Below are 24,403 nucleotides of genomic sequence, written 5' to 3' on the forward strand. Positions count from 1 at the left end.
AAAAAAAAAAAAGAAATCTGTGTTCTAGGTTTTGCTTGTGTCTTAAAAATAGATTCTTAGAAGGGTCATTCCTGGGTCAAATGCACAAACTTTCTAATGATTCTCGAAGGGTTGTAATTTATGTGTCCCCTTTCTCCCCAGCTGAGACTTATGTACCCTTGTTAATAGAGTTATCGTTTAAAAATACTTCCATTTGGGTATGCTAAACGTTATTCATTCTTGTTTCTCAGTTGATGACCAAGTGGCACCTTATTGAGGACTTACAGTGTGCTAAGCACTAGGCTACTATCTGATGTTTATTTTCTCCTTTATTAGTAAACTTGAAGAGTATACATTTATTAATCATTTATTTGCATCATTTATAGTTACATTTTCGTCCTTTGTTGATCCTTCCTTTTGAGTTTTTCTTCACAGTTTATGTGAATTCTGTATACTGTGGTTATATAACATGTTTGTAGATTTTCCCTGTTTTGCTTGCGTGTTGATATTAATTTCTTTTGTCACGTATAAGTGTTACTTTTTAATCTAAATATATAAAAACCTTTTCTTTTGGAGATTTTTTTCAATGCTTTTATGCTTAGACAATCCCTCTTGTATCCCAGGGTCACTTTTATTTTTTCCTGGTTCTATCAGGTTTGTTTTCTTTCGTTTAATGAACTTGGAACTTTAATATATTGTTCAGTGATCTCCACTTTTCATTTCATTGCTTTTTGAGTCCAGGTCTTTTTTTTCTCCCTTCCCACATAGACTATTGTACTAACAGCCTGTTAGCCACCAGTCTCTGGTCATCAGCTCTGCATGTTGTTGCCAGATTTACCTTTCTAAAATCTCCCTTAGAGCTGCTGCTCTTCTTTAGAGAATAAAGCCCATTCTCTGGAGCCTGCCTTCAAGGCCGTCGGTGGATTTGTTGCCTTGCCACCTTTCTCTCCTCCTCACCAGTTTTTTTCCCTTTGTACTATTCAGAGTAGACCCCTGTCATCCCCAGTGTACTCCACATTCCTCCCACTGTGCCACTTTTTTTTAAGTCACTTAACCTGAAACATCTCCTACCTCCATCCCACTGTGTTGTTTCTTGTTGAAATGTTTCTTTTCCAGGGAGACATATGATTTTCCATCCCCAGCTGAGTAGGTAGCTTTTTCTCCTACGAATCCCTATTTTATTCACTCTTTTCTAACCGTGTTTATTACACTTCACAAAAGCACTTAGTAGGGCTTTTTTTTCTTGCTAAGAATGTTAACTTACAAGTCAAAGAGGTGTGCATATGTCTACTCATAATCTTGTATTTGGTATTAATATTTTATTCTGATATTTGGAATAATATATTTTCATTTCCTTTGTAGCTTGCCAAATTATGCAGCATTTTTGTAGCACTAGTATTATTTGCAGAACAACTTACTTAAGGTCTTTTTCCAGTTGATGTCAGCCTTCTCCAAGCTAGAGAACTGCTTCAGGATTCTTCCCCCCCCCCCCAAAATAGTCTCAAGCTGTCACCCTGGGTAGAGTGTCGTGGCATCATAGCTCACAGCAGCCTCAAACTCTTGGGCTTAAGTGATTCTCTTGCCTTAGCCTTCCAAGTAGCTGGGACTACAGGCACCTGCCCCAGTGCCCAGCTATTTTTTGGTTGTAGTTGTCATTATTGTTTGGCAGGCCTGAGCTGGATTCGAACCCACCAGCTCCGGTGTACGTGGCTGGCATTCTAGCTGCTGAGCTACAGGCGCCGAGCCTGCTTCAGGATTCTTGAGCACATTGTGCCCTGAGAAGTCTCCTCTATGTGCCTTGCTTTTTTTTCCTCCTTCCTCTCCCTCTCCCCCTCTCTGATAGGGTCTCTCTCTGTCACCCATGCTCAAATGCAGTGGCATAATCTCAGCTCATTCCAACGTCTATCTCCTGGGCTAAAGAGATTTTCCCAAGTCTCAGCCTCCTCAGTAGCTGGGAGTACAGGTGCATGCCACCATGCCTGACTAATATTTTAATTTTAGTTTTGGGGACTGGGTATTGCTGTGTTGCCCAGGCTGGTTTTGAACTCCTTTGCTCAAGCAGTCCTCCTGGTTAGGCCTCCCAGAGTGCTAAAATTATAGGCATGTGCCACCATGCTGGGAGTTTCTTTCTTTATAAAATAGTACTCTCATTCACTAGGTTCCTGATAATGAAATGTTCTTTTTAATGTTTTGTTTCTGAGAACAGGTATTTTAAATATCATCTGTACAGATAATTATTTAAATAAAATTATATTTTCACATGTCTGTATATTGTGCTATTGTTTATTTTTCTGTAATCAGATATACCCATTTCTGTGCAAACCTAGGAAAAGTTGGTTATAGGCCTCCTATCTGAAATACTTTTAAAGGCCTTCAGCTTTTAAGTCTGTTTATAATTTGCTGGTACAATAAGTTTTACAAATAGCCTTATAAGATGGACAAAGGAGTTTCTTGTGTCTTTTACTGAAATGTCCCCAAATCATGTTCAACTAAGTCCTTTAATGTACTTATCTCTGCTCCATGGTTCTCTGTCTCTGTCTATACTATATATGCATTCATTGCTGGGTGCTTTCTAATCAGGCATGGGTTATGTCTCTATTCTAAAACATTGCCCAGCTTGAGGTCAGCAACTTGGTTTGCTCTTAGCTCATAGCCATGTTGGAACAGCTCCAAAAGTGAAAGGTTCAGCCCTTGGACTTCTCATTCCCAACCCTTTACTTAGAGGGTTTTTGAGTTCAGATTTACTTAGGAATAATCTTGGGGGGGAAAATCTTTTGAGAATATTATTGTACTTCCATCACTTTTAAAATTGTATACCCTAAATTTTGTATATACTGTAGGTTTTCTCCTGTCCATCTTGGCTGTGATATTTAAACCAACTTTGGTTTCTGGTGGCCCCCCTACAAATCATTGCAGGTTGAGTATCCCTTATCTAAAATGCTTGGGACCAGAAGTATTTCATATTTTAGTTTTTTTTTAATTTTAGAGTATTTGCTTTATACCAGTTCAATTTGTTTAGTCTGAGAACCCCAAATCTGAAATGCTCCAGTGAACATTTCCTTGGTGTATCATGTTGATGCTCAACAAGCCTTGGGTTTTGGATTTTTGGAATAGGGACACTCAACATACAGTTACTTTGGAAACATGGAGGTTACCAATAAGGCTCTGTGATGACCAGTAAGAGCATTAGGCCAGTTTTTTGGACTGCCTTTCAGAATTTGTTTTATTTAATAAAAAAACAGTTCTGGAATGGATTGTGTAAGTGCATTAACAAAATATAAAGGCCTGGTTACCTTTCATTATTTTTAGTGTTGGTGTTAAGTGTCAAACCAAAAAAGGATATTTAGAGAAAGGACATTGAGTTCTAGTTGCTTGGAAGCACCTCATAATGGGAAGCTATTACTAACCACCCTGGGAAATGAGGTCTTGAAAGAGCTGTACCCACACCTTGTGTTTTATCCATTGTCTCCCATGGGGGAGCAGAGCACTTTATAAACATTAACTCCTTTACCCTCTGGGCACCTCCACTTAAAAGGTAAATAAGACTGAAGGCTCTTTCTTCTCCAATATAGATGAGGAAACATCAGCCCAGAGAGGGAAATTACTTGATCCCAGACAGGTGTGCATTAGTGGGCTCTAGGGTGTTTAGAGTCCCAGTGGCAGACCTGCAACTGTGGTGGTGGTCGCTGACACCCAGGAGACATAATCCTGTTCCATTCCCTTTACGTCTCAGTGGGTCGTGGGGGTTGGGCCTTTTGTCTCGTGTGCAATGTGAAATACTGAAAGACAAGCAATTGTTCTTTGATGCTTTGTGCTCCTTTATAAGAAAGAAGAAATCAATACACATTTTCTCATACACACACTCGGCAGCACGGAGGCACAACTGTGCAGCAAAGCAGACTCACCAGCTTTCAGGGGAAGAAATGCAAACGTCTCTTTTTGCACTTAGCAGTCAGGCTTTTTAATAACTGGCTAAGGTCATCAAGCTCTGACTTTCAGAGACTAGTTGGTGGAACTGGAATTGGGGAGATGGCCCTGCTGTAGACTTCCAGAAGCAGAGGGGTCTGGCTCAGTACTGCTGATGAAGGTTTACCTGGCAGGTGGCTGGGATAAACCTTCCTTGTTTCTAGGTTTTTCCCTGATTTACAGAGGATGGGAGGAAGTTCTTTGAAGGATACTATTAAAAACCAAAACAGATGGACAGATCAAGAGTGGCAGTTTGCATCTTATCAATTAATGTAAATTGTCAGAATAAGAGCCCTATCTCACATTGGATTTTATTTTTTTCATCAGAAAATATAGTACCTTGGTTCCTGTAACTTTGTCCACAGCTTATTGCCATTAAACTGTTAAATGTGGGACATGAATAACAAAGAATTCGCCGCCATCATTAATAGAAATGGTAGTTTAGGTGCCAAAATAGCCTTGCAGGGCTTGGAGTGAGTTCAGTGGCTCAGTGCTGGGGGAAGGCAGCTGTAGGAGAAGGCAGATGAAAACAAGGAAAAGTGGAGGAGATTGAGGGGAACAAACACAAGCTCCCTGAACCCTTGGGAGGAGAGTTTCAGGACAGAGCTCTGGCAGCAGTTAGAAGTGCTGCTCCTGAGGGTACAGGCCCAGCTAAGCCGATGACTCAGGATTGTGGACCTAGGGCTCTGCATTTGTTACTCAGTACTTGTTTGCATTGGTCCTGGGTTTCTAAGCAAAATAGCCTTCCAGCTTGTTCCCAGAGGTAATAGCAGAGTACCTTGCTGAAACTTTGTGGGCTGATGATAAAATACCCTCACTAATTTCTGCCTGTTTGCCCCCCTGAAAGTTGAAGTTGAACTAGAGCTGAGAGATGCGTCCTGTGCTGCCCTCCAGGCTCTAAGTCGTCGGGCAGCAGTCCTGATAGGGACACAAATGTAACTGGAGTGTCAGTCTCACCTTCTGTGCAGTTGGGGGAAGTGATTCACGTCTACTCAGTGAAGCATCCCCTGGCTTTTAACAGGAGCTGTTAGAGGGGCTGCTGTTTGAACAAGGAGCTTCATCTTCCTGAAGCCAGCAGTCACAAAACCGTAAACACAACACCGGCCAACTCTATTGCCAGGATCGTGGTGGCCTGACGTTAATATTAAACATCTCCAGCAAGGCAGAGAGCTCTGCAACCAGCTCCAGAATAAAAATAAATAAAAATAAAGAGAAAACCCTGCTAAAAGCAGTGAGATGATTTGTCGTGTTTCCTTTGTGAGGCCATTTGTCTTCTCTCACATCAAATCTGTTATAAAACAGTCAAACTGTGAAAGTGGAAATCATCCCAGGAATATGGAATATTAATGCACAGGAAAGGAGCGATGTCCCTTTTGTCTGAAGAGTGGTTCCTGCACCCCCTTTTTGCAAGTTCGCTAAGGTAGATTATTTTTCTTTAAACGAATATGAAAGACTTGAAGCTAATCATAGGCATGGTGGAAGTTTCAAATATTTTTCTTCTTCTGTTAAAGTGGAGTGAATTTATAACTGACTTAAATATAAAACCTTTACAAATGTAACCTTAGTTCCCTTCTCAACCTGCCATTCCTCTTCCCTCTTCTCTTTTCCTCATCCTTTCAGTTCCTTTGTTTGGGGCTTGAGCCTGCTTCTTTGAACATTTATCAGTCTTGAGTCTGTCTGATCTTTAGGAGACAGGCCAGAGGCCACATGTCACCATCTGTAATTTAAAGCAGTAGGGCTAAAAGCATTTGCAGAGGTTTGAAGGACCTAGTTCTGACCTGACCAAAAGAGTGAATTGGAACAGACCTTCTAGAGTCTCCTTCAAGCACTGTGGAGGATGGTGATGAGAGCAGACACTGGTAATTTATGGGCTTGGTCTGCTCGGGCCTGGCTGTTCTCCTGATCCACGTAGAAATGAAGCATGTACTGCCACCTTGTGGCATATTTGGGCAGCTGCAGTTTGGTTGTTCTGGAGCATTCTGAAGAGTTCAGCCAGTGTCTGGAGCGCATTTGCCTTGTATCTAGATTTAGGTAATTAGTGATAGATGAGACGATTCTGAGTTGTAGGTAAGAGAAGGTCACTTTCTTTTCGTTTTATCGCCTTTCTTTGTTGTGTGTGTGTGTGTGTTTGGTTTGGCTTTGGTTTTGGTTTGGGGTTTTTTGGTGTGGAGTTGATTGTGATGAGATTTTGAGAAAGAAGCCTGTGATCCACTTTTGTTGTTGGAGGATGTTGAGAAGAGCGTGAAGGAGAGTTACATATGGACTTTTGGTTGCATTCAGGAATCCTAAGTTTCCTGCTTTCGTGGTTTTTGTCACTCTGTTCTTAGAAGAGCCACATCTGTCTTGTCCCTGGGATTGCTTTCCCAGTAGTCCAGGGCTCTTGAGTTCTCATGTGTGTCACCCGCCTCTGTTCCCATTCCTGGGACACACATAGCATTCCCCCGCCACGTGGCCTGAAAGAGCACGGGGTAGTTGCTTGCCTTTTGGACGGATATAGTTCCCCTTTTAGGTCACAGACATTGCTTAAATGTCTTTCTCTCACTTACAAAGTCACTCATACAGAGTAGAATAGATTTGGGTTGAGGGAAGCAGAAGGTATGAAAGATTAGAGGAAGGTGCCATTTTGTCTCTAGGGTGAGGTGGGAGCAGATTGTAACACATTCACATGGGTCCTTTGCATGTCCCACCAGCTCTGGCATTTGGCTGCCGTGTCTCATTCTATGTCTCAGTCTATGATTTTCATGATCATAGACAATAATGCTATTTATGCAACAGGGGCTTTGCTTAGTGTTCTGAGAACAGTATGTTTAAGGAAGATGTGGTTATCATCTTGCTAATGAGGTAGCTAGGGTTCATGGGGCTAAGTAATTTACCTGAGATCATAGACCCACTAAGGATCAGAACCAGCTCTGACATCAGATTGCCACCCCTCTACATTTATTACGCCAAGCTATATGCCATATAAAAATGATTTGCTTTATTTTAGGTAACTTACTACTTTGAGACTTCTATTAAACTTGCTTTTCTGACTCAGCGCCTGTAGCTCAAGTGGCTAAGGCGCCAGCCATATACACTGAAGGTGGCAGGTTCGAATCCAGCCCCGGCTGCCAAACAATGACGGCTGCAACCAAAAAATAGCCGGGCGTTGTGGCAGGCGCCTGTGGTCCCAGCTACTTGGGAGGCTGAGGCAGGAGACTCGCTTGAGCCCAGGAGTTGGAGGTTGCTGTGAGCTTTGATGCCACAGCACTCTACCCAGGGGGACAGCTTGAGGATTTGTCTAAAAAAAAAAAAACCAAACAAACAAACTTGCTTTTCTCTTTAATACTCATATAAGAAAAGAAAGCTATTGTCCTGCGATCTTCAGGCATCTTTTAGAGAAAGATGGAGCAGGGAGTAGCCTCTGTTCTTCGGCCCACCTTGGTTTCTGACAGAATGGAGGAGTGTACTTTAATGGAGGAGGACCCATCCCTTTGGTGCCATTAGCCCATGCCAAGTAGTGATTGGCAAGACATCTTTTTCAGTAGATGGATGTACCGGAAATGTTGGGATTGGCTGAGAGGTTCTGAGGGTTTCTGTCTGAGCTTTGGCAAACCGAAGGCCTCAAGGAGTGCAAACGGGTAGCAAGAAGACTACCATAGAAGGAATGGAGAAAACTGGGCCCAGTTAACCCAGCAAAGGACAGATTTAGTTAGAGGAAGACATCAAATAGTTGAAGTGCTGCCACGAGGAATAGCAGTCAGCCTTCTTCCTCTCCTGGCTTTGGACGGAGCGAGTCATGGACGGCAGAGTTGGGTCTCTAGTGAGGAAGCACGTTCATGTGTCTCCCCTGTGGAGTGGATTGTCCTAGACAGATTTGCTGCATACACTCACCTTCCAGTCTGGCTTCTGTTGTGCCTTTCATGTCTTTGTAATCCTCCACAAAATCTAACTAAATTCAAGTAAGTATTTAAATATCTTTTATTTACTTATTAAGCCTATATGTTATATTTTGAGGCCGAGGACCATATACATCTAGTATATGCTTATAACCTTCCGCAGCACGACGTAAATTGTTTTCAAAACATAGATATGGGAGAAAGACAGTAACATCAGTAACATCACCAGGAAATCTTTAAAAGCGTGCGTCTGCCTTCAGCAACTGTGCTGCCAGTGGGTGCAGGGCAAAAGCTTGTGTGTGTGAACTCTTGCACTGACAGTGTCTATAAAGGGCTTTGGATTTGGTCCAGATTCTGCCGGACATGAGCTTTTTGAATCGGAAACCTTATAGTCTGACTTTTCCCTTCGTGTGCTTCCTCACTTTCCCTGGGTTCTTAAATGCATATTCTGAGTATGTGGTGCTGTGTTATGGCAGAAACACACGCAGTACCACTTTTATATTTGGGGAGACCTCTCATACCTCCATGAAGCAACAAATGAACAATTTCAAATTAATCAAGGGTAATTTATGTGCATAACTTTAATGTGGAAAGCCACAGTATTGTCCCCACTGGCACTTTTGGAAGACTAACATGTAATAACTTGCTTAGACTATGATACTTTTGCAGGCCTTGTAGGCTTCTTTAGGGAGTAGCAGAATGGCTACTTTCTTTCCACTGGCTACCTGCCTTTGGCCACATGAGTGGGTAGGTGCAGCTCCGTTTGGACCAGAGTGGAGGACGACAGTCTTCTGAAGAGCGGATGATGCGATTCTTTCCAAGTCCCTAGTGCTATAAGCTACTGACCTAGCAAATTGAAAGCCCCACACAGATCATTTGCAGGTTTAATATGCTCCTTTGTACTGTTTGCCCAAATAATATCGTGAGAGACAATGATCTGTGTTGCAGGCCAGTGAGGAGTGCACATGTGGAACTGAAGGGAACATATTTGGGTCCACGTGTTGGGCTAGGGGCTGCATTATCATCCACAGGCAGCCCCACCCCACTGAGAGCTATTTAAAACCTCACCTGCCACTAAAGTGATTGCATTTCACAGCTAGCTAGGCTGTGCATACTTTGTCTTTTCAGAAGAATCACATAATAAATAAGCTGAATCGTATACACACATATGCATTCACACTCACACACGCACACTCTCTCTCTCTGTCTTTATGGAAAATGGCTGCTAATCCATGATCATTTTTTTTTTCCAGAAACAGGTTTTATGATAATATAGTAAAAATATTAAATTAGAAAATGCCTCACTAAGGGTTGTAAAACCTTACTACACTAGAGATAGGTAATTATCCCCTCTACAGCCTAAATGACAGTTTAAAAGAAATAAAAATGTTAGTGCTCATTACTTGCTTTTGTAGGTTGCAATAAAGGGTAAGTTAAATTTTAATTCAAGGAAGAGCCCCTGCTATCGACCTTCTACCTCAGGTCCAAGTCCTGTTAATTACTCTGTAGGTTATTCTCCTGCATGATACCAACATTAATATGTTTCTACAGTGGACATTCCCACTGGCCGTTGAGACCAAGAGTGTGAAGTAGGGGGTGGGGAGGCGTTTCAGATCAGTGATTCAAATCTTGATTCTTCATGTGATAGGGAGCAGGAATTATGTATTTTTTTTTTAAACCCAAGTTCATTATGCATAGCCTAAAGGGGACCTCAAGTATTACACTCAACACTTACCCTGGAGAATCAGATGGAGACAAGGTTAACCTGAAGGATTGATAGTTCAGCCTCTCTGCATGGCTAAAGCTCAGCTAGCAGAGATGCTGTGGGGGAAACGTTCACGCATAGAAGGCTGGCTGACCCTCAGTCCCGTGCAGCTGTCTGCTGCCTGGTTTTTAGCTTGGTTTGGTTTTCTTGGGACGATATAAAGGATATGGGTTGTTTCTTTTCAGGGGCTTTGGCCTTTCCCTAAGCATTGGCACACATCTAGCCCCTGTCTAGGTGTGGGGACAAGCTCGGTGCTCCCTGCATCTCAGTCGCCATACCAGGGTGAGAGACTTCCCAAGGAGAACGTGGACGTGGTTTTAAGGAGTAGGTATCCAGACTTAGCTCTTTCCTAGAATTGGCCTGCCTGAGGCTGGGCCTGTGCAGGAGGGGTGGATTCTCCTTTTGCCTCACTTTTTGCCATCATTCTCCTCCCACTGACGAAAAGCCCATCTTTAATACCACAGGGATCTCAGGCTGGGGTGGGGAAACCTCCAGAGCACCACACGCAAGGGAGGGTGGGAATACACATGTATAGGGACTGAGAAAGGAGGTCCCTGCAGGTCAGTTTCCAGGTCTTTATTTTTGACAGTATTGCAAGAGAATATGAATTGTCCATTTATAAATAATTAGAATCCATTTTGAGTGGCAGATTACTATGAGTCCCCCCCCATATGATTGAGAAGGAATTAAAAGAATTGAGTGACATTGCTGTGACAGAACTCTCTCATTCCTCGTTGCTTATATATGTGACAGGTTTCTCAGTGCTTATACTAAGAAATTTCCAAGTAAGAAAACAATTATATTAGGACAGAAATTTACAGGGAAAAGTCAGATGGAAATATACAAGTTCAAGAAGAAAAAGATACTGTAAAATTTCCAAGTTTTAAGAGTGTTTATAAAAGTGTTGTTTAAATGTATAGTGATGGTCTCAGTTCATCATGATATAAAGATTCTATTAGGCACCTTTACAAAAGAGATGTTAAGGGCTTTATTTTAAAGGTTAATATTCACACATTCTGGTAATTCTGTCTTTTGTGAGTATTTAAACTTTAGAAAAACATTATATGGCAATTTAAAATGGTGAGAGAGATGTATAGTATTATATGCACCAAAGAGGCGGGAAGAGCAGCCAAGGCTGGGAAGGGCTGGGTGGGCCTCTGGAGGTCTCACCCTGGGGGTGCTCCTGGGCCTGGGGTGGGTCTGCTTTGTCTGACTCAGGGGTCGGGGCTGAGGGGAATGGAGAGAGGAGAAGGAGTGGAAGAGTGGCCAGGAGGTTGTCGCCATGTCCTTGTAAGAGCTGGTGAGATCTAAAATAGCAAGGCCTGGAGAAGCAGCTAAATTTGAGGTGCTGCAAGATCAAAATGGCCCCTGACTGGTGGGTGAGGGAGGGCAGGGGAGAGCAAAGTTAAAATGGCTTGGGGATTTTTAGATTGAAATAAGCCTTATTCATATTCTCTCTCTCTGTAAAAATATTTTAAGAGCCCAGACCACTGAGCTCTCCAGGTTGCTTTGCCGTGCACAGCTGCATGTGTTTGTCAGCTTTGCCCACCTGAGTGTGAAATGATGTTCTATCAAAACATGGGTTTCAGCATTTCACTCTCTGCTCCTGACACGTGAACCCTGCTGTGGACAGTAACTGCCGCCGTGGGCCCAGGCACCACCGCCACCGCAGCGGAGTGGAAGCATCTGCTCCGTGTAATGATGGGTCTGGGGCGGGCAGGCAGGCAGGGTGAGTGGAGGGCTATGATTGCGAGGGGCTAAATAGATGTGCCTCTGTGTGTCCCTCCCTCAGACTGCGTCCTCTTAAAGTCACGCGGTCCTTTTTGTCATGGCAACTCTTCCCTCCATGCCATTTAATTTTTTTTTATGGAAATGGCTAAAGAGACTTGTCACTGCTGGCACATAGGCAGGCCGTGGTGTGAGGATGGGAAGACTGGGCAGCACCACTGTGTTTAGGTGCTGGCACTGGTGACCTGAGGCTGCCGGTGCCTGTCAGCGAGTGTCTGGGGCTGCCCTCCACCTCTGCAGGGCCTGTCTGGGCTGGTCACACGGATGCACATAGCAGAGGAACAAAGAGGTGAAGGAGTTCAGGGTGGACCTGCAGCCTTTGTCTGTAGTTCAGGGTGAGGGTACCAGCAAATTCTTGCCATAAAATTTCTGTCATAAAATTGGAGGCCCATTGTTTTCTGGCCTGTACTTTTATTGTCTGTCCATCTCATAGTCCTAACATGACGAGGCTAGCTTACATTTTTGGCTTCTGTGGTTTCTTCTTTATGTTTTCTTTTTACCTTTTTAAAGCTTTGATCTGTTATTCCTATCGCTGGGTTTTCTAAGGATAGTACTTTTATTCCTGCTCACAACTTTAGTAGACTGACTTCAGAAAAAAGGCTATTGAAGTCTTGCTGAACTGAAATGGCTGTTTGTAGGGTGGGTTTGTGTTTTGTTTATAAAGTCACATTTGCTGACAGTGATCCTAAAGTAATGAGAGCACTTTTCAGAGCCTCTTTTCTTAACCAAGGTACAGGCTGCTTTTGGGGGTTTGATCTTGAAAATACCAGAGCAGATGCAGCTTTCTTCTGGGGTTGTAACTCCCCAGCTCACAACCTTAGCCCTGTGCGAGCTGCCCTCCCTCCGTAAGGTTAGTGGCTGCAGAGGGTAGACATGGGTCGCCTGCCTCAGGGAGCAGTGTCGTCCATGGGCCCTCTCCTGGTGATGGACATTCTGACGTGGTTCTGACCTGATTGGAACCTGGTGGCTTCTCATTTCTGCAGGGAGGATCTGCTCCATATCCACAGGGGAAAGAGTTCTAGAGCTTCCATCACAAGGACAGGAGAGATCTTCACCCCCACCGCCTTTTAGGTTTTTCGGGTCTTGACAGGTGGCTTCAGCCAGATGTTTTTGTGTAGTATTTAATAGCATGAACAGAGGTTGGAAGCAGTCAAAGACTTCATTTTCAGGGACCCAAGACTCTGGCATATTATGATTTTTTTTTAACATTAAAACTCAACTCTAGAAATAAATTAGCCAATCATATTATTTATTAGACTGAGAATAGAGAAAAGGGAGCTGGGAAGTGGGGAAGAGCCTTGGTTCTACTCTTGAACAACTGTACATACGATAGTAATTGGAATCTTGTTGCTGGGTCATTTTCATTGTTTTTCAAGTACTGCCAAGTCCCAGAAAATGTATGAAAACTAAATTATATCCACCTACATCCCATGTCTGATTGAATCCTCCTCATTGTGTGGCAGTCTCATACATCCTATTAAAATATTCAATCTTGTTTTCTTACTTGAAGAGCCTGTCTGTAAAGGGCAAACTTATAGAAAACTCATTCCCCAGAGACAGGGTATCCAGCCTCACTGGACTATTTACATATTTTACTATTTGATTCTCTGTTTCTGGGTCTTTTCCTTCTGTTGTATTGTGAATAAGAGAGGTAGGATGCACTTTTAATTACACAACTGTGTTTGCAACTGAAAAAATAGATTGGGGTATTTCCCAGCTTTTCAGTTTGTTTTTTTTTTTACCTTGAACAGTGAACCTGCATGTTAACCAATTTGTTCTGTTTGTCTCCTAGGACAGAGCTGTATCGCTCTCTCTTTGGCCAGCTCCACCCTCCTGGTGAAGGCCACAGGAATTGATGTTGCCTGTGTCCCTTGCTACAGACCGGGGCAAGGCCTCCCCCGACACAGCGGTGTCTTGGCCAGTCGGCTGCTCATCCAGTGGAGGAAACCAGTGACCTTACAGGGTTGAGCTAGTAGGGAGATTCCTGGGAAGGTGCTATGCTCAAAACATGTGCCTAATACCTGTGAGGGCACTGGCCCTCTGTGCTCTTTAACCATCACAAATAAAGAGCGTTGTCACTGTCGTGGTACTGATATGATTTCTTGAACATCTCAGAGTAAGAGCATCTTTACAGCTCTAGTAGGATGGCGTATTTTTGGGATGGTTTTCTTTTTTGTCCTAGTCAGATGACTTCCTCATATAATGTAGCATTTTACATTTTTGTTGTCTGTTCACCCCTGACAAACACTTGTTTTGTACCTCAGTTACTGTCAGGAGTGCTGCAGTGAACATGGGTGTGCAGATATCTTTTCAACATAGTGGTTTCCGTGTCTTTGGATCTGTGTCCAGAAGTGGGATTGCTGGAGCATATGGTAATTGTATCTGTAGTTTTGAGTAATTCTCTACTGTTTTCCCTAATGGCTGTGCTAATTGACACTCCTACTATGTGTGCACAGGGGCTCCCCTTTCTCAGCACCCTCACCATCACTTGGTACCTTTCATCTCCTTGGTCATAGCCATCCCAACAAGGATAAGGTGATATCTCACTGTGGTTTTAATTTGCATTTTTCTAATGATTAGTGATACCGAGCATTTTTAAATTAATCTGTTGGCCATTTATGTCTCTTCTTTTGAGAAATGTCTGTTCAAGTCCTTTGCCTATTTTTTAAAAATGGGTTGTTTTCTTGTTATTGAATCATTTGAGTTTCTTACACAGTTGAATGGATAAAAGAAGATGCATATATGCACATATGCAATAAAATACTATACAAACTTTAAAAAGAAGGAAATTCTGTTTTTTGCTACCCTGGTTGAACCTGGAAGACACTCACTAATTAAGGCAGGCATAGAAGGACAAATGTCACTTGATCCTAATTATATGTGGAATCTAAAAAAGGCAAACTCATAGAAGTAAGGAGAATAGAATGGTGGTTACCAGATGGTGAGGGGTTGGGAGAGTAGGTCACGGGGAAATGTTGATCAAAGGGTACAAAAAGGTATGGTTTGGAGCAGGGAGTTTTGAGATCTGTTGTATAGCCAATAATAATGTAAATTTCAAATGTCTCCCCACCAAAGAAAATGAGGTGATAGATACGTTGGTTTGATTTAATCATTCTACATTGAATGTGTTTATCAGAACATAGCATTGTACTCCATGACATGTGTACAATTATGATTTGTTGATTTTAAAAAGTATTAATATATTTTTTTATAAGTTCACAGAAGGACTAATTCTAAGGGCAGGATGCTGCATTCTGAGTGGAAGATGTTTGGTGGTTTATCGTACTCTGAGCAACAGGGTATCCCCCGAAACCTACTACGCTGTGCCCACAGGACTTTATAAGTTGGAGGTAATTGCCCTTTGTCATTAAAAACAGTTGTCTGACTTCTTTTTTCTTTCCTCTTTTTCTTTGAAGTTTCTTCTGGAGCGCTTTTCCCTTCCTACCAGTGTGCATCACTGTTTGGAGATGAGCTCTGGTGTAAATCTAGCAGGAGGAGATGATTCACTTGTTTTTCATCCAAAGGTCAAAAGCTGGAAATTAAATCCCCATAAGGGGGATTTATTGGCTTGCTGTGGTCAATATGCAACACAGATTATCTTGCATAAGTAATGTGTGCACATGGGTCTGCAGCACGCAGAACCCACCATCTCATAGGTCCTCTGGCCAAATCTCTATTTAGAGCTATGGAATTTAAGAAGAAATGTTGAATCCAAGCAGCTGAGTACAGTTGTTGATAACTAGTCATTGTTAATTTGATATTGTTTTAAAATGTTAAAACCAGTGACAGATTTTTGTGCCCAGGAATCCTCTGTACTGGTGTCTGGGATGCTGCACAGCACCCAAAGGCTGGATTCCCAGTGAAGTGAGTCCTGACATCATCTGTTCCATGTTTTAATTTTAACATAAATGCGTCTGATCTGAGGATGGGGCAAAGAGGAGGGAGGAAGGTTTTTCTGTGTCATATTTACCTTTGTACATGGTGATTTGTTTTTCTTGTCTCAGCAGTTACCTCTTGGGCTCAACTGCTGGGGAAATGTGTAATTTCAGTGTGTCTCTACTTACCCAAAGATCAATTCACCACATTCGCCCTGTTCAGAATGATCACTTTTTAAAAATACAGAACATCCATCTAGCGTGAGGTTCTGAAAATGCACAGTAGCGCAGCTGGGAAGGGACCTCTTCATGGGGAGCTCTCTGTGAGCCTGATGCTAACCCACACCTCCTCAACAGATAGGACCTTTGTCATGGTCACTCCATCTGATAAAGATTTAAACAGGTACTTCAAAATATTTGGAGTCCAGCAAGTTTGATTAAAAGGAATTAAAAACAGGAGAGATGAGAAAGAAGGAACTGATGGAATTCTCACTTACGGAAGGCTTGCATTTTAACATTCAGAAGACCACCCTCCTTCCAGCCAAGAATAAATTGGAAACTATTTTAATTGACACGGATACTGCAATTCAACTGTTACTAGAAAGACAGATTAGTTGATTGATTTGCATTTTAATAAAACTAATACTTTACATTTTGGTAGCTAATGCTGATTTTTAAATGAGTTGAGAACAGTTATCAAGAGTTTCAATCCACAGCTCTTTTTCAGTGTAGACTGAAGCATTCATCTTTTGTGTGGAATTTGCTTATTTTTGCCCTGCTGACTGCTTCACCCACGACACTCATAAACTATAGACCTAGAGAGTCTCACAGGACAGCCAGGCAGTAAGCTGGTCACACCAAAATGTGGCAGCTTCCAAGCCCCCCAGCCCCTCCCTCCAGGAGAGAGAAAGTGATATGACTGGCTTCTGATTTTATTTTTAATTTGAAAGTTAATCACAGAATAGTAGAAGGAACAAGTAAAAACAAGCAGCTAGCTGTGTCTCCTCACTCAGAAATAATCACTTCTCACATTAACACATGGGTACTGCATAGCCCTCTTGGTAGGAGAGGCAGGAGAGGCAACAAGGAGCAGAGGGGAGACTTGCTCTTAACTTTTGTGCTGTCTGAATATTTTAGTTACCCTTTTAAAAACAATGAAAGCAAAATCCCCATACAGCTGTGTCTACCACCCCTCCAACACACAGACACTACCTGTGTGGGACCATGGGTACGATCTGCGTTTTCACATTAATAGTACAAAGATTATGGCCATGTTTTTACAGATATATTCTAAGTGCTGTCTACTAATTCCTTTTGATACATGTCTCATCCATACTTAACCGGATCCCTTGTTGGACATTTAAATTGTTTCCAGATTTTTGCCCTTAGGAATAATGATACAAGAAAATACTTGTGCATAAAGCTTGTTTATTACGTTATTTGAAGCTTTTGTTTTTCTTGGCATATATTTTTAGAGTAACATGAACCAAGTAAAAGCATCTATGATCTAGGGTGATGAGAGCTGAAAATAAATAATAAGTCTAAATTTTTTTTTTAAGACAGAGTCTTACTCAGTTGCCCTGGGGTAGAGTGCTGTGGTGTCGCAGCTCACAGCAACCTCAAACTCTTGAGTTCAAGCAATTTTCTTGCCTCAGCCTCCCAAGCAGCTGGGACTACAGGCACCTGCCACAATGACTGGCTATTTTTTTTTTTTTTCCTATTTGTAGAAACAGGGTCTTGCTTTGCTCAGGCTGGTCTGAAACTCCTGAGCTCAGGCAATCTACTTGCCTCAGCCTCCCAAAGGCTGGGATTACAGGCGTGAGCCACCATGCCCAGCCTAGTCTAAGTATTTTTAAGACTCTTGATACATGTTATCAAGGCTTATTTTAAGTCCCTCATCCACTTTTCCTCACTTGCCCAGGCTGGGCCATCTGTAACAAAGGGTGTGGAGCAGGGTGGACACCTGCCCTGGAGTTTCATCCTGGGTTTATTTCTTACTCCCCAGAGACTCCTTCAAGTCAGCATCCTCCTCTGGGAGGATAAAGAGCTGCTGTGTTTAATGTGCTTTGAAATGCTCCAGTGAAAGATGGTGGATAAATAGAAAGTGACACCACATCTCCCTCCCTCTCTCATATTTTTTCCTGGCTGCTGGCTCTTGTGTCATTTGCTGTCCACCCTCCCCTTTACTTTTCATGCTCTTGCCACTTTCATTGCCTTCATCTGCGGCTCTCCCAGGAAGGTTTTCCTCGTGTGGGTTTGACTTCCCAGCTGTTCTCTACCTTGTTTCTGCGGTGTAACCATTGCTGTCCAGGGACACTACCTGGTGGGCATCATTTAGAAACCCAGAGTGTTGACCAGGCACAGTGGCTCATGCCTGTAATCCTAGCATTCTGGGAGGCCGAGGCGGGTGGATTGCTTGAGCTCAGGAGTTCAAGACCAGCCTGAGCAAAAGTGAGACATCCGTCTCTAGAAAAAATAGAAAAACCGAGGCAAGAGGATCACTTGAGCCAAAGTTAGAGTTTGCTGTGGGCTATGACACCACAGCACTCTACCCAGGGCAACAGCTTGAGACTCTGACTCAAAACAAAAATAAAGAAACCCAGAGTTTCAGCAGATTTCTGACCACTCTAGAAATAGCCTCTGCATCTCCAGCTTAGGCCAAGTGTCCATCCGTTCCTTCTTTTTAAAATTTTTCTTATTAATCAGAATTTAAGATGGCAAGGAAAAGTTTCCTATTAGAGCTTGATTTCCCTGGCCTCCACACGTATTGCTAAAACCTGTCCCAGGGTACTGCCTCTTTACCTCTTACCATGGTCCAAAGGGAGCCTAGTTTGAAGCTTAGAATTAATCCAGCTGTGACACTCATAAACCTTGTACCATTCCCCACGATGAAGCAGTCATTCTGTATATGAAATGTGTTAATGCCAAGACCTGTGTCTCCCCTGAGCCTGATGCAAATGATGTAGCCACAGGCCATGGCAGAGCTGGGCAGAGGAGCACAGGTAAAATATCAGGAAGGAGCCCTGGGCTGCAGGTGTTTCATGCCAGGGCACCTGCCTGCCCTGCTGGTGACACCACAAAAGTGCCCCTCTGCACTCGTGTCCTGCTGTATGTCTATTAAGGACAGATACAGCCGTGACTCTTGTCTACGATGCATGAACAGCGTTTTCTGCATCTTAGATCGTGTTTTTACTTTTTAAACTTATGTGTGTGGCTACATATTTGGGCAGTCATGCTAGTAGTAAAGTTGCACTTGCCTTCATGTTGGGGTTTTTTTTTGTCTTTTCTTTCTCTTTCTTCATAACATTTCAAAAAATAATTGCTAGTAATTTGGTAAGTTCATTAACTAATTCTCTCTTAAGTCCAGGGATCCATATCACGCTGCTGATTTGTATATATTCAATTTGTCCAACAGCTCTATTGATGAAGTCCTCATTACCTGCTGCTTGTCCGTAGAGGAGGATTGTAAATGCAGAGTGAGCATGGCTTATCTAACTTTTGTTTTTCTTGTGTATCTATAGATTTCCTTTTATCAGGCCTTTCTTGCCCATCGTATGGGGTCTGCCAATAGGGTCATTTCTTCCGCAGCATTTATATTCTGAGATGTTTGCTTGGTTTATTTCCCCTGGTTCAGGGTTCTCAGAGTTCATTTGTTGAGGTCAAGGTTGTTGAATTCTCCAGAAAGAAAATTTAAAAGAATAGTGTGTGGGGGTAGGGAGAGGGAATCTCACATCACTGATAGGGTAGAAAAATATAAGGTCCCTGATAGACACTGACAGTAACATGTAAAGATCCCTCCCATCCTCCTTCCATCTTTTTTGTGACTGGATTGGAAATGAGCCCAGTCTGTGGTGTGCCAGCAGGCTCTCCACCATGTGGTGCCCTTCCCATGTCACCAGGTTCTAACAGGGACTTGGGACCATATAGTCCTGGAATGGGCTTATGTGATGTGTTGAGTAGAGGAAAGATTTGAGTGAAAAGTGGAGTTGTGGAGAGAATCCTGGACTAGAAATCAAATTTTCCAGGGCATGGCCTTGAGGAAGTCATTTAACCTCAGGGTCCTCATCACTAATAGGAAGGTCAGCTGAGCTGCTCGGGAAGGCTGGTTTCATTCAGAAGCGCTGTTTCTAAGTAAAAGCAGCATTGGAGACATTGGTTTAGCACAGGTGCAAGAATGTTGTTTGCGTTCTTCAGATGTTTATTACCCAGCTATGTGACAGGCGCTGGTTGAGGTTTAGCAAAGAGCTCTGTTGGCAGGTGATTGGTCTCTGGGTTGGTTTCTGTCACCCTCCTTTCCTAGAGAGTTCTGCATGCTCTAACTTGGTTCTACTCTAAGCCCGTTGGACCCATCGGACTTGATTCTGTTAATCCTGGCTGGGGCTCCTGGAAGCCCATGCTCTGAACCTATTTTTGGACTTGACATCACTTTCCCAAGGTTCCAGTTCTCCAAGGTGAGAGTTTAGCCTGACAGGAGGGCAGAAGCCCCTGTGCGCAGGAGCAGGAGCGCCTCCCTCCTGGGGCTTTAAAGCCTGGCTCTGGGAGACCAGCCTCAGGCAGTGCCAGGTGCATTAGTATGCAGGTGTCGCTGGTTCTGAGCACAAAGCAATTAGCCTGCTGCTCTGCAATTTCTGCCTTTCCACAGCAAGCACAGCTCCAAGCTGTGGTTCCTTTGCCCTCATGGCTAGGCCCTTCCTCTCTTATGGGGGCCCCTGGGAAGCCTAGGAGGTGCCTCTTCCAACCCTAAGACCGGTCCAGAGCATCCAGACCAGAGGTGGGTGCCCAGTATTACTTTGTTCCAGGCTGAGGAGTCATTGTCTTTACACCCTCATGCTCCTCCCAGCCACAGGCCAGGAGGCTGTCCCCACCAACTTCTCGGCCCTATGACCTGAGGTAAGTGGGGTGATGGGGAAGCGAGTGGTCTCCTGACTGGGGGCCCCTGGGGTCCACAGCAAGCCCAGGTGACTCAGTGGCATCTGCTCCTGAGGGATTAGATTGGGAAGTGACTCCCTGGTGCCATAAAATGATTTCCAGTTTGACTCTTGTGTCCTTTAAAGTTGTAGCACACTGTACTTGGTTTGAAGAGCTAAATGTAAAGCTAATACGGAACACTTTAAACGTGATAACTCCAAGTTCATGTTGTTCGAGGAGATAAGCAGAACGGAGCAGGCACTTTTGAATTCACTTATCAGCGTTTTCACAGGCTCCCTGTCCCTCCGCACCCACTCCGAGGGGCTGTGATGTTCTAGGAGGATCTTGGAATCGGAGGCTTCCCCATGGTTTTATCTGCTCACCTCACAGTGAGGTCAGGGCTTTATTCCTGGGCGTGTTCAGGGGCCCGGGCAGTGCGCCCACACAGGGAGGCTCCTGCAGGCAGGGCAAGGTGAGGGGGCTGGCCTGGGGAGGAAGCTGCCATGCTCAAGCCTTTGGAGCCCTGGAGAGTGTGCATTTTAAGGTCACATCCCTGTCCTCCAGAAGCATGAGAGGGGACAGATGTAAGCCCTAGTTCTCAGGTATATAATTAAACCAAGAATTTCCTCCTGAAGTTACAAAAAGAGGCCAAGGATGGTCTAATTGAAACCTCAAGATTGCTTCTCCAAGACTGGCCTGCACAAGTGGGTTGAGGTGGGTCACCCACTCTGGTTAGTGGGGTGGCCCCAGCCGGCAGGGCCCTGGTCCATCCACAGACAGGCGGGTCTGATTGGTAGGGTAGGCTCACTCTGCTTCCCTTTAGAGCAAGCCTTGGGGGGTCTGCCCAAAGGGAGAGGCCCACAGGGGAGCTGGCAGCACTGACATGGTCACTCCTCATCCCTGTTACTGACCACTCCCCAGAACAGCAAGTCCACAACGACTTGTCTCAAGTGGCATTAAAAGTGTGCACCTATTGGCTCGGCGCCTATAGCTCAACCGGCTAAGGCGCCAGCCACGTACACCTAAGGTGGCGGGTTCGAATCCCCAGCCCGGACCCGCCAAACAACAATGACGGCTGCAACCAAAAAATAGCCAGGCGTTGTGGCGGGCGCCTGTGGTCCCAGCTACTTGGGAGGTGGAGGCAGGAGACTCGCTTGAGCCCAGGAGTTGGAGGTTGCTGTGAGCTGTAATGCCATGGCACTCTACCCAGGGGGACAGCTTGAGGCTCTGTCTCAAAAAAAAAAAAGTGTGCACCTATTTACTTATGTAGGCCTCAGCCAGGCTGGCTCTTTAGAGTCATTTATTACCGAATAAGTGATGGTGAAATACTGATGCTTTATTAATTGTGGATATGGCTGCTAATTGGTATCCAGGCGTGTGTTCTTTGTACCTGTTCATACACTTGCTCCAGAGTGGAAGGACTTTCTCATCTCTCCTTTCCTCTCCCCCACCCCCAGAAGAGAATTTCAACTTTAAGACAAACAACTTCATTTACAAGTGTGTCTCTAATTAGCTGCAGAATTAGGAAAGCTGAGTTTTCCCCCATAGATCGGCTAAACCCTCGAGGGAGACTGGTGGAATAGAGAGAATCGCATTTCCAATTATTTTGTTGAATTGCTAATTTAGTTATTGTGCCTGGTGTAATTGTGATGGGTATTGGGTGTGCAATTCAATTTGTTTTAAATATTTGTGGGAAGGCTGATCAGTAATGGAGCTGACCTATTTTGTGGCCCAAATTGAGAAAAAAAAAAAAAAAAAACTAAAACACAACAGCCACAAAGATATAGTTTGTTTCCATTTTTATTTTGATCTCTCTCATCCCTCTTAAGACCATTGATGCAACAAAAGGATTAAATTAAAAGATGACAGTACTTTGATCTTCTCTCTTTGAAAGCTTAACTGTCCTTGGTAGTTTAATATGCAGATATTTTAGGGTAGAGTTTAGATGCATTGCTAGAATTGTAGTTTCTGATTCTCAGAATTGCATTTCTGTGTGTGCCTAGAAGTGGTTTGGGGTATTTAACTTTTTTTTTTAAAAGACAGGCTCTCTTACATCATCCAGGCTGGAGTGCAGTGGGGTCCTCATTGCTCACTGCAGCCTTAAACTACTGCTTGAACATTCCTTCCAGCCCCTCCTAGCTGGGACCATAGGTACACACCACCATGCTTGGCTAATTTTTTTTTCCTTAGAGATGGGGTTTTGCTATGTTGTCCAGGCTGGTCTCAAACTCTTAGCCTCCAGTGATCCTCCTGCCTCAGCCTCCCAAAGTGCTGGGATTATAGGCTTAAATTTTGAGTAGTCTGTAAAGTAATTGGAATGTATCTGTAATACAAATAGTGTAGAGTCATCATTGCTACAAGTTAATGACTTCTACTGGACAGAAATTCACTGCAGAGCCTGGGAACCTTCCCTCCAGGCAGCACCACACGAAGGGTTGATGATCAGATACTCCACCCCAAGTGGTGATTGCACAAAGCTCTTCCCATGGTAGGCCCTACTCTTGGTTGATATGAGCCAGTGCAGTTGTGAGGAGGGTTAGGTGGGAGGCCCCCTTACTGCTGGGCAGAATTTCTCTTCAGTTTCTGGGCCCCAGGAGAAGCATCTGGGATGTAACTTACATTCCTGCTGGACGCTGAGGGATCCTGTCTGGGCCCGGGGCAGGGCCATGGATTGTAGGCGAGAACAGCTCCCTTGGGACCTGAGGTCACAGAAATAGCAGAACCTGCATTTTCTGCCCTGGTTACTGTGGAACTTACAGTGCCCTCAGGTGACTGGGGACCCTCCCCCTCAGTGGCATCTGGCTAGCTAGGCTTTTTCAGACACAGGGTAGGGTTTGGCTGGGCTAGATCAGAGGGTGATAGACCAGAGCAAATTTTGAGAAAGCGGTAATCAATTGGGTCATAGAATCAAGTGTTGTGAAGAATTTGATCCTAAAGGAGTCATTCTATAACTACGTTCATTAGTTTACAAAGGTGTCAGGGTCAATTCATGCTGTTGAATGGAAATTTAAGCTCTGTGATTCCTATGTGAGACTCCCCTTGGTCTACTTGGGAACTCAAACTGGGCTCTTTGTTACAAGCTTTTCTGGAGGAACTGGGTAGGACCAGGAACAGCTGCAGCCCAACACTGAGGGAGATCTGGTCCCTGGTCCCGCGAGAGGATAGGCAGGAGGATATGGTGTACTTGCAAGGCCATTAGCTAAAGAGAAGCCAGCCCTGAGGAGAGCAGCTGAGCTGGGAGACTGAGGAGGGAGGGCAGGCCCTGGGCGCTGATGGGCACTTACCTCTTACTGGTTATTATTTTTCATGGTGGTGTTTTTGAGGTTTGATTTACATCCCATATAATCACCCATTATAAATGTACAATATGGTGGTTTTTAGTAAACTTGGGGAGTTATTCTACCATCAAAGCTTTCCACTTTTAGAACATTTTGGCCTCCTGCTGCCTGTTTACAGTAAGTCCCAAACAGGGACTTACTCCCTAATCCCAGCTTTGGGAAATAACTTATGTGCTTTCTGTAGCTATAAATAAATTTGCATTTTCTGAACACTTAGCATAAGGTTCGTCTTTGTTACAGCATTGGAGGTTGGACAATTGAGTTTGCAAACTTATCCTAGAAAAGTGCTATATACCTCATTGTTATGGTCACCAGATAGCCAAGGGGCATACTCCAGAGGTGACTATAGTAATTTCAACAAGGACTAGCACTATCCCCACCACTTTTCTAGAGAAACTTAATTGAACCCATCTTTCAGTAGTTAATTCCTTTTTATGCTGACTAGTATTCCTTTGTATGGATGTTCACATTTTGGTCATTGGCTCACCTATCCATAGGCATTGAGTTTCCAGATTTTGGCTGTTGTGTATAATAAAGCTAATAGGAATAGTCACAAGTCTTTGTTGAACATGTTTTCATTTTCCTTGGGTAAAGACCTAGGCATGGGATTGCTGAGTATGTAAGTGTATGTTTCACTTATTAAGAAGTTGAAGTTGCTAAATGTTTTCCAATGTCTGTATCACTTCATTCTTACCAGCAATGTGTGAGGGCTCCAGTTTTTCCATATCCCTGCTGATACTTAGAATTGTCTAACTTTAGGTTATAGCCATTCTAGTGGATTCTGATTACAGTTTAATTTACATTTTCCTGATCACTGATGATGTTGAATCATTTTCAATGTGTTTATTAGTTGTTCAGGTTTCTATATCTTCATTGGTAAAACATCTGTCAAAACTGTTTTGCTGGCTC

General features: G+C 43.7%; 1 protein-coding gene across 1 annotated transcript in view; it reads left to right on the forward strand.

The window, feature by feature from the left end:
• AATF (apoptosis antagonizing transcription factor) overlaps positions 1-13,456 on the forward strand; it is a 114,497-nt gene extending 101,041 nt beyond the window's left edge. Inside the window, exon 12 of the mRNA XM_003795611.3 lies at positions 13,166-13,456. Within this exon, the coding sequence (XP_003795659.1) occupies positions 13,166-13,229 (64 nt within the window). The 3' untranslated portion in view covers positions 13,230-13,456. The remainder of the gene's footprint in view (positions 1-13,165) is intronic.
• The last annotated feature ends 10,947 nt before the right edge of the window (positions 13,457-24,403 follow it).

This window comes from Otolemur garnettii, unplaced genomic scaffold (genome assembly GCF_000181295.1).
Source record: "Otolemur garnettii isolate 467f Iridium unplaced genomic scaffold, OtoGar3 scaffold00094, whole genome shotgun sequence".
NCBI lineage: Eukaryota > Metazoa > Chordata > Mammalia > Primates > Galagidae > Otolemur > Otolemur garnettii.